The sequence below is a fragment of the Blennius ocellaris genome (genome assembly GCF_963422515.1).
Source record: "Blennius ocellaris genome assembly, chromosome: 4".
NCBI lineage: Eukaryota > Metazoa > Chordata > Actinopteri > Blenniiformes > Blenniidae > Blennius > Blennius ocellaris.
Window position 1 is genome coordinate 3,686,021 of NC_137653.1, and position 10,840 is coordinate 3,696,860.

At 42.8% G+C, this 10,840-nt stretch overlaps 1 protein-coding gene across 2 annotated transcripts in view; it reads left to right on the top strand.

Moving 5' to 3' along the window:
- Positions 1–10,617, top strand: part of LOC308129773 (SLIT-ROBO Rho GTPase-activating protein 3-like) — a 35,043-nt gene extending 24,426 nt beyond the window's left edge. Inside the window, exons 12-22 of one of the 2 annotated variants that reach the window (XM_080495844.1) lie at positions 478–580; positions 1,809–1,869; positions 3,274–3,351; positions 3,700–3,834; positions 3,926–4,031; positions 4,110–4,337; positions 5,863–5,936; positions 6,057–6,237; positions 6,969–7,115; positions 7,218–7,518; positions 8,454–10,617. In XM_080495844.1, the coding sequence (XP_080351970.1) occupies positions 478–580; positions 1,809–1,869; positions 3,274–3,351; positions 3,700–3,834; positions 3,926–4,031; positions 4,110–4,337; positions 5,863–5,936; positions 6,057–6,237; positions 6,969–7,115; positions 7,218–7,518; positions 8,454–8,918 (1,879 nt within the window). In that variant the 3' untranslated portion in view covers positions 8,919–10,617. Of the gene's footprint in view, positions 1–477; positions 581–1,497; positions 1,529–1,808; positions 1,870–3,273; positions 3,352–3,699; positions 3,835–3,925; positions 4,032–4,109; positions 4,338–5,862; positions 5,937–6,056; positions 6,238–6,968; positions 7,116–7,217; positions 7,519–8,453 lie in introns of both variants that reach the window. The other variant, XM_080495845.1, reaches the window with a different exon arrangement.
- The last annotated feature ends 223 nt before the right edge of the window (positions 10,618–10,840 follow it).

The window sequence follows — 10,840 nt, forward strand, 5'->3', positions numbered from 1 at the left end:
GTGTCAGCTTGTGACAAGTTGGAATCTGTAGAACACTGTAAAACATACCATCTCGCACCCAAAATGCATTTTTCAGTTCATGAAATGAGAATTCATGATCGTATACAAGCCACAACAAGCAGGCTCGCTGCTCATCTGAGCTCTACCTAAATATGTGTCATAACTGCCTTTGAAACTACAACATGTAATTAATTTCCATCAAGATTAAATGCCAAAATATTTAACACATTTGGTTTGGCTCTATCAGAATTGCACCGTTCTTGTATCTTTTTGTTCATCTCTGCTAACTTAAATGCAGAATTTAAGTTTCAGGTTTTATGTTTACTGGTTGTGCAATTGATTGTGATTGGGATCAGGAAACGTACTTATTTTGGGGGAAAGAACATTTATTTTTTTTCTTTTTGGTGTACAGTTATGCTTATTGCATTATAATTCATTTTTTTTACCAACCCTACAACCCCCCCACCGTCTCCCCAGGCCCCCCACTCTTCCCCCTAAACCCCAGAGAATGCGGAAGTGTAGACCTCGCTCCTTTTTTAACCATAAGCTGTTTAACGGCAATATGGAGGCCTTCATTCAGGTATTAGCCCATCTGTGGCCTTTTGTCTCTCCATGAGCTCCACTGTCTCGCTGGTGGTTCTTGGGGGGTGGGTGGGGGTGTTTCTTTTTTTTTTCCTGTGACCACTCTTTTACCAAATCATTGTTTCATTCACGCACTGACTTTCCTCTTTCGCTCAGTGCCTTGTCTTCACAGTCCAGTGACAGCATAGAAGGGGACGGGATAACGGTGAAGGTGGCTAAAACCTATTGTAAAGGGGATTTAGTTTATTTGTTGTTTTCAGAAGCAGTGGTGCACGGTTCACTTTAACATCCTCACTCTCCCTCACAGCCTCCAGACACTGACTTTATGTGGCTTCATGTATGTCAGTTGGCCACGTACCAGTCACATTATTCAACTATGCAAAGTAAACACAGGGGACACATCGTCTCCGATGCTCAATCAAACAGCAGCAGTCCATTGTATACCAAATTAGTGGAACCCGAAATAAAATGGTTAATTGCTGAAGCTAGAGTTTTAACATGAATGTCAATTGCATTTCATTTTGAAATTCCATTTTCATCATGTCAAATTGAGGACTGTCATCTTTCACGTTACAGTCTAAGTTGCGTTTTTCCATTTCTACGCAAATCAAAATCTTGCTAATTTAAGCTGTTTAATTAAAAAAAAAAAGTCTTAAATATTGGGACTTGATGTAGCGGGTAGGTCTCGGGTGACGCCTCCCCACTCACCCCAGCCGTGGCGTCCCACAAGGCACTGATGCTCTGACAGGGGCAGCTCTTGGGGCAGGTCTCCTCTTCCTCTTCCTCTTCCTCTTTCCCTTTTCTCTCTTTTGATTCTCTCTCTCTCTCTCTGTATGATCTGCCTCTCCCACTAACCTGTTGTGGTTGTTGTTGCCTCTCTTCCTCTGCCTACGCGCCTCACTGCTCTCTGCCCAGGGGAAGAAGAAATGTCCGTGCCAGGAGTCAGGTACTCTGTCTTATAGCAGGGCGGGATCCTCACGCTGTGTTCAGTATGCTAACTAACACCTCCGCACGCCGTAGCGCTAGACTAACAATCTAACGGGGATTTGCTCTGTAGATGTGATGTCACTTCCTTTAGCACTCGGTTTATTAACGCTGTCCTCTCAAGCATTTCAAACTAATGTCTTTGAAGCTTCTGAACATAACACCTTGCTGGCATGTCTCTTTGATTTCTATTACTTTCTGTTTATGTGTTTCCAATAATGGTAAGTTGATTCCCTCTGTAGGATTCAGGACAGCCGATACCAGTGGTGGTTGAGAGCTGCGTCCGATACATCAATCTTTACGGTATGCAATACTTATTTGTAATTTTTTTATTAGGCTCTCTCTCTTTATTAGCTCATTATTTTTGATGCGAGTAGTTTTCCCAGTACATCTCATTGTACTCATTGTCAGCGATGATGTGCATTTCAGGTCTAAAAATAATTTATGTGAACATACACTCGTTGACCAACGTCAGAATATTGCCGCTAGATTTCATGTTGATTTGATAAAGATATAGTGGAATGAGAAGTGTGAAATCTGGAAGCTACAGAACATTTTCCTCTTATGGAAGGCCTCTTGTCCGACACACATGAATATAATCTTAAAAGCTGCTATTAATAGCATCTCTGAATGTGAATCATGTTTGGATGTCTGGTCACGTGGCGCTTCAACAACAACTCACTTCCACATCTCGATCTTCCTTGAGCTCAGTGTCCTTACGGACAACGTCATAAATATTTCACCCATTTCCTGGAAGCATATTGGAACTGGCCAAATCAGACGAATGCTTCGTGACTTTACATCTGGCCGACCTGCCCCTCTGCACCGGGATTCCTGGAATGTTGCCAGATTTGCTTTGCAGTGGTACATAATATGACATTATTATCTATTACATCTACTATTTACTAAACAGATATTTAGATGTTGAACTCAATATTTTTTGGTAAAATGATCAAATACTGTGCAGCAGAACTGAACCAAGTGTAACACATTCAATGGTTCTTTATTATCATTATTTAGTTGTTTATATATATCTTGTATGTATTTATGAGGGATTAAGAAAAACCCAAGTCAAACCAAAATTTTGTCAATCAGTCAACTGGCCCTTTAAGTGTCCGTGTGAGTTAATTTTTGCGATTTGGACATATGAATAAGAATAATGTCACTACGACGCCGTCTATTCTACTTAATTGGCATCACAGTGAAGAAGTTTACACAATATATCAAACTAATCATTCAAACACATTTATATATGTCTTCACAAAAAGTGTTTGAGTATTTTAATGTGAAAAAAAAGGGAGAGAAAAAAAACATTTGTTTAAATTTAGCAGATTTACAATTGTTTTTTCCAGCAGGTATTTTTCTTTGCATTAAAACATAAATTATTGTTGTTTACCTCTCCAAACTCCCGTTCAGCCTCATGTTATTTCAAAAGCGGTTTTACTTGTCCTCATTCAAACACATTGAACCCGTGTCTTCGTGGAGTTGTGTTCTGTTCAGTATATGCTTGAAGCCTATTGACATTTAGTGCTTCAGAGAAATGTTGAAATTATTTCCAAACGTTGTTTTCGCTGTAATGTGCTGTCATCCTGCTGATGTAAATGGGACATTAAACTGACGCACAGTTTTTACTCTAGATTTGTCTTTTCTTTTGTTCCCTTTGTTTCTGTCTTTCCAGTTCATAGTAACGGCTGTATTTATCCGCAGGTCTTCAGCAGCAAGGTATATTTCGAGTTCCAGGATCTCAGGTCGAAGTCAATGATATTAAAAATGCATTTGAAAGAGGTTAGTCCCAGGTCGACCGGCCATCTTCTCTTGATTGATTCTAAATTGCGTTTTGCCCACCTGAAAAGCCACAGGAACTCTCACTGGACTCTAAAGTGCAAATAAAGAGCCTGCATGTCGCTTGAATCAGTGTAATGGACATGTAAACCATTTAATGCATAATGCATAAGATCGGCATCCTTTCGCCATAGTAAATGAGGAGACTTAACTGCACTCTATATGCTTATAGTAACTTCCCTATTTGAAATACTCTGGAAAAAAAACACTGCAGTGACTCGCTAAATGAAAGATGATGTAATAGATGATAAAACAATTAAATACATGTTGTTTTTCTTCTGGTGTGTCCAGGAGAGGATCCGCTGGTGGACGATCAGTCTGACCATGACATCAACTCTGTGGCGGGCGTTCTTAAGCTCTACTTCCGAGGGCTGGAAAACCCTCTGTTCCCTAAAGAGCGTTTCCTCGACCTCATGTCCACAACCAGTGAGTCGCATTACGGGAAAAGATCTTAGACGTATAGGACTTTAATTCGATGCACTTCCACGCAACCGCCGCGTTCGGTCTTTCTCGACAGAGGTCGAATCCGGTGCAGAAAGAGCTCATCACATTCAGCAGATAATTGTGACTCTCCAGCGGCCGGTGATCATCGTCATGAGATACCTGTTTGCATTTCTAAATCAGTGAGTCTCGCCACAACAAAATCTCAAGTGTGCAGGAGTGCGAACGACAGTGATGCTCATTGATCCCGTGCTCCCAAGTCTTTCCCAGTACAGCGATGAGAACATGATGGATCCCTACAACCTCGCTATCTGCTTCGGCCCGACGCTGATGCCCATACCAGATGACCAGGATCCTGTGGCCTGCCAAGCTCATGTTAATGAGGTCATTAAGACCGTTATCATCCACCACGAGGCCATCTTCCCAAGCCTGCGGGAGCTGGATGGACCTGTGTATGAAAAATGCATGGCTGGAGGAGAGGAGTACTGGTAGGTTGGACGGCGAGGGGATTCAACTACAAGCTGTTTAACACCACTTTGTACAACGCCTCAAACTCATTAACGTGACTCGATTTGACCACAATTCTCATTATTGAAATTGATGGTTTTACTGAAATCGCCAGTGTCAAATTGCAGAAAAGAAGTTCCCAAAAGACTTTGAGGAATCTGACTCTCAAGCATCGAGCTTGACTTTTAAGAAGGTTTTGGTTTTTGTTGTTGCTGATGTCTGGAACCTGTCCAACATAATTTCCTGTTAAGATTAGACTATTTAGATGCTGTGAGAAATGTCTAAATGTCATTTATATGGTAAAAAATGTTTTATCGGAAAAACACTTGCATACCAAATATTTACACCTCTCTAAATGACACCAGGACTTTATTATATTTTGCATTTTTGCAACACATGGAAAAAAAGACAATTCAATGCAATTTTGAGAATAATTATTTGCTATTTATTCGAGGACCTTTGTGTCCCTGACTCTTTGCAATTTGTTTTAGTACGGTGGTTTAACATAACTGCGACTGTGTTCACACTGCAGGTCATAATGCTCATTTCCAATTTCTGTGCGTGTGTTTTTCATATTATAATCTAAATGCAACTGCCTTCAGACTCCCTTGTGAACAGTATACGACACTGACATGAGCCGCGTGAGAGGAGTAAGATGTGCCGCCGCACACCATAAAGATGGTTTGCACAATATTGTGATTATTCATTCAATCAGATGGAGGCCCTACAGTAGATGGCCACCCTCGAGGCAGATGTGAGGGGCTGTGGTTACAAAAAAGAAAGCATCAGTTAGTCACAGCTTCTGTGCAAGCATTTACTGCAAATCATATCATTATCATATATTATCAAAATATTTGTCTGATATCATGCAGTCAGTGTGTGTCGGTTTTAAAGGTGTAGCGCAATCTGAGCCAACAGAACAAGGACCAAATGATAAGATTAAAAGAAAATACGTTTTAATGATGGTATTTTGTGGTACAGTTACTGCCACATCTGTACAAGAATTGCATTTGAATTCAGCTCATACATGAAGGTGGCCTGGATCTGATTTAAGATATTTCATTTTTCCTCTACACTGATGAGAAGTGGATGTTCTGGTAAACTGTTTCCTGCAGTGTGAACGTAGAATCAGACCTTTTCAATTTGTCTTGAATTTTCTTTTGGATTATCATTATATTCATATTCATATCTGTTCCATGTGCTGCTAAAAACAAGTCCTTTCTTTCTCTCGTTGATGAAATGTTGTGACCGATGAAGCTGCTTCTGTTTAAACATATATCTCATTCGCCTGTCGCTGCAGGTTTTGGCACTTTAAATGATTTATCTATTGTTTTTAGCCACTGTAATGTATATAGGCAAACAAGGTGATAAACAAGGTGATACATCTGAATGAAATAACAATTTTTTTTCTTATATTTCTTAACATACAACATATTCTCGGCACCCTCCTTCTAAATACAAATTAGATAATGTCTGACTCTCGTTTTTTTGCTTCCCTCCATCCAGCGAAAGCCCCCACAGTGAGCCAGGAGCCCTCGACGAGATAGACAATGGCACCGGGCCGAACACGAGCGATGAAGGTTCGTCACCAAACACAATCAATCCTCTGTCGAGCTTTACAGCAGCAGCTCTCGGAGCGGTCGGTGGAAATAATGAGACTCTCTAAATTGGATTTTGTCCTCGTGTTCTTTGTGTTGCAGAGTTGGAGCAGATCGAGGCCATTGCCAAATTTGACTATGTGGGCAGAAGTCCAAGAGAGCTGTCCTTTAAGAAGGGGGCCTCTCTGCTGCTCTACCTCCGAGCCTCCGAGGACTGGTGGGAGGGCCGGCATAACGGAGTGGATGGGCTGATCCCACATCAGTACATTGTGGTACAGGACATGTAAGTAACATGTAAGATTTCTGGTGTGTGCGGTTTTCTCTCTCTGTGCTTCGAGTTGAATTTGAGTGGCGGCGTGTCCGAGGCGCACTCTGCCTTCCACCATTAGTCAGCTGGGATCGGCTCCAGCGGTCAGCAACCGTAAGTTAGATGAAGCAGCATAAAAGAAACGGATAGATTTATGGGCGGATGGACTTCTGACAGCTTCACTTCCCCCTCGGGAGAAATTGTTTGCAGCCATCAGGAAACATTAGTAAAAGCACAAAATGCCTTAACAAACTCCGCTTTTTAGGTGGAGTGTATTGGAAATGCTCTACTCTCCTGGGTGCATTTCTGCTTTCTGTTAATTGCACACGCAAAAATAAAAATCACCTAACAATTTTCTGTAGAGCTTTAAAGAGGAGTGCTTTCTTAAACACTCTGGTCACTTGTCAAATGCAGCTTTTAATTTCCACTCCAGCCTCGTGTGTGAGAATCAATCAAGTGTCACAAAAGGAATACCAGAATTAAAAACACATTTTTACAAAAAAAAACACAGCAATTCATAGGGTTGCAGAAAAGATTGGTGAATAACTTTATATGTATAAATGAAGACCCCCTCCCTCTTTATTTTTTTATTTCAAATAGCCTCCAGTATGTTCTTCAGCAGATCCAGTATTTTATAATATAGGCCGGTTCATACATATAAATATAAGTGTATAATCAGGACTCTTCTCTGCTTGTGTATGTATCAGGGATGATGCATTCACAGACAACATTCAGAGGACTGACAGTGAAACGAGCAGTGGACCTCGCCACAGCGAAAGAACCTCGTCCAGGAGTGGGCGTCAGTCCCCGTGCGACCACGCGCCTGAGAACCGCTTCGGACCAGCGGCAGGACGGTGGGTTTGGTTCCAGCGTCCAGAGTGGCGAGTACGCCGCCGTACATGTCGGGGGAGAGCCCCTAAAATGTCGGCTTGACCACTTGCCTGTTTCACTCTCAGGGTGAGGGTGCGATCAGATGGCGCTGTGGTGCCGCGCCACCGGAACGGGGCCGAGAATCTCCCCGATCACCCGCCCAGAGTCATGCCTCGGCCGTGCAGCCCACACAAGATGGCCGTGACCAGGGGCCCGGCAGACAGTCCAGAGAAACGCCGTCTCACCACGTTTGGCAGCGCCGGCAGCATCAACCACCCGGACAGGAAGGTGCTTGTCGACAGCCACTCGCAGCGGTCGTCTCCGAGCACCACTCGGCACGCGAGCTTAGGAGACCACAAAGCTTTCGAGGCGGAGGCACTCGCCGAGGTGAGTGTTGTCACTCTCGTACGCTTGGAAGTAATCGGGGTGAATTGAAATGCACGTGACTGTCCGGTGGTTCTTTTTTTTTTTTTTTTTTTAATGGTCGGAGCAGCAGGTGGGGGTGAGGGAGCAAGTGAGCTTAAACTGCAAAACAAAAGCAGGGGAAATGTATTATTGTACATTTTGTATAATTTGCTGTACAAAACATGAATGAATGTGTAGTTTTCATTAGTAGAGACATTACTGTTGTGGAAAAACTGCAAAAGAATGTGTTTTTTTAAAAATATATTTAGCTATATATATGGTCAGCTTCACAATAAGCTTTTTTCTTCCAGCTTTTTCTCATATTTATTACATAATGGAGTCTACAGTTTATAGCCTGTATGTAGGGAACATCCAAAGTGAATAAAGCCACTATATTACTTTCAAATATTAAGACAGTGTTCACACTGATTGCAAATCTCCAGTCCGAGATTTTTTCAATACAAAAGTGAAGGTTGGCACTCAAGTATTGTTAACTTTGCGTTCCGACTAGAACGTCAAACACGTTGGAATAGCGGTTGTATATGTTGGCTAAACTGTACATTTAATTTCCACGACAATACTTTGTCCTGTGCAAAATGCAACACATTGCATGTTGTATTATTTTGGTGGGACCATCAACAGGGTGAGGGTTAGCCATTCAAACTGCACCAAAATGTGTTTGCAAGAGTGGATAGATCTACTTTTTAAGCACATTGTTAGACGTTTACCATCGAGTCGAGATGGGGGGGGGGGGGGGGGATTTCACGCAAACAGAATGCCGCGATGATTTCTGTTAGCATTCGTTTTACCAGGATCCTACGTGGCGTAAACACGGCCGAGGACGACCATCTCCTGTGTGCTTTCATTTTCTTTTCAAGTCATAAATCTGAAAAAGGATTATTTCTCTTGTTCCTCAGGACATAGAGAAAACGATGAACACGGCACTTCACGAGCTGCGCGAGCTGGAGAGGCAGAATGTAGCCAAGCACGCTCCCGACGTGGTCCTCGACACGCTGGAGCCCCTCAAACACCCGGGCGGAGCCCCGGAGGCGTCGGCCAGCCCCCTGCACACCATGGTCATCAGAGACCCGGACGCAGTCCAGCGCCGCAGCAGCAGCAGCTCCTCCTCGGAGACCATGACCACCTTCAAGCCCGCGCTGACGGCGCGGAGGCCGAGCGCCCCCCTTCGGCCCCCGCCCGTCAGGCCCGTCCGACCGGCTCCCGTGATCGGACAGGGCCAGGGACCACACCGCTCCAGCAGCTCCAGCTCCTCCGGGCTGGGGAGCCCGGGCATCACCCCCACTGACAGGGTCTTTCCCAAAGCACCTTCCCCGTCGCCGTCCACCTCCTCCTCATCCTCAGACAAACAAGGTAACATGTAGCGTTGTCGCGCCTCAAGTCGCTGGAGCTCACTGTGGATACCGACTGACTGCCATTATTATCATGCCCAATGCCTTTTTTTTCTTTTTTCTTTTTGTTTGACAGCAAAATAAATATGGACACCTGGTCTGTAGAACAAATATTCACCACTCATCTTGTATTGTGTAGGATGGCGACTTCTGATTCCTGCCCACACACCTGTTGACCTGCTCTTATTGGAAACAAGAAAATGCACTGTATTGCAGTGATATATATGACACAGAAATACGATTTAAATCTACGAGAATTATTTTATAGACTACTACCATGCTGGGAAAAAAGGGGATGTGCTGGATTATATATATCAATGAATCGGCTCATCCAAATGGTATCGGCTTTCAAAGATGCTGGGCTGCTTGTGCTTGTATCCGGTTTCCTCTTCCATTACGAGGGAAATATTTCACCACTAATCATGTAGACATCCAGTCTGTGCTGGTGGTCTATATAGTCTCGTGTTACCCTTAATTCCTTGGGCACCATTTGTAGTGAGGTTTCCTCGCGGAGTCTGTTCAGCAGCGCAGGCAGGCGGCCAGCTTGGCTTTGAACGGTGAAAAGCAGAACGGAGCTGCTTCAAGCTGCAGTTCCCCGAGGAAATTACACCTGCATCTGATTCACTGTCGAGCTGTGTAAATTACGTTTTTTTTTTTCCTGTTTTCTCACGTTCCAAATTAAATGACTATATATTATTTTGAAATGTGGAGTTAAACTATAATTCTTGGCGATAATCATGGCAGCACAGGGACTTGGTGGGCATTTACAGCACAAACGTTACTTGGCTCCGAGCGGTGTCGCCATCCCAGCTTGTGGTTCTACTTCTGTGATGGCAGAGGAAATATTCCCATCCAACAGCCTGCGTCAGGCCAAGTTATCTGGTGGCTTTGTTACATTTCCTTCACGGTCCACCCAGACTGTCACAAACCCACTTGACAAAACTCACAGTGTTCACGCTCAGTCAGTAATGGGAGGATTTTTGAAAAGCTCTGAGAAGCTACTTCTAATATTGAGAAACACAAAAGGATGTCCAGTAATGTCTGAATAGGACAGTGGATGTACCGAGGCAGAGTGACAACGGTACAGAGAACACTGACAGCCATGACTTGCCATCCCTATAACCAATACAAATACAAAAAAAAAAAAAATAGATGAGCATAAGAAAATGTTCTTATAATCATGTCATTTCTCTCTGTCTCTCTTAAAAAAAATTTAAATAAAGATTAGCTGTGTTACCTCAACAAACAAGTAAAACACTCTCGTACAAGTTAAATTACTAATGCACTTATAAAACACTACAGGGAACTGTGTGCTGCATTTGTAGACATCTGTGTTTTTGTTTTGATGAAGTTGTAACTAGAAACACGATATGAGACATCAGTATCATGGACGCTTGTCTACACTGGTCTGGATCGCACTCGGTCCCCGCAGGCGGTGTGCAGGTCAGGCTGAACTTGTTTACTGTTGGTGATATTTGTTGTTTGTCCCCTGAGGATGATCGTTATATCTTAAAAGTCTAATAGGATCATTGGAATGAATATATACATACTGTTAAAGGATGCCTGTAAAAATAACATTGTATGATAGGAACAGGATATATTATCATCTCTAGTGTGTAGATTCTTTTGTAATTCTTATCCTTGCACAGACATTAGCAGAACAATAAATCAATGGAACTTCAAAGAGATTTCTGTTTCTTTATTCACTGTGTGAAAAACAAATAAATGTCCATACTCCTGAGATATCATGAAGCATGATATATTTGTATTGCAGTGCTATTGATGCACTTTTCAGCAGCGTTATTAATGAAATGATGCATAAAAGTAACTATGGTGGTAGAGCAGTGCCATCTAGTGGTCACGTTGAATTTTAGCATTCTGTATAAAATATCCAT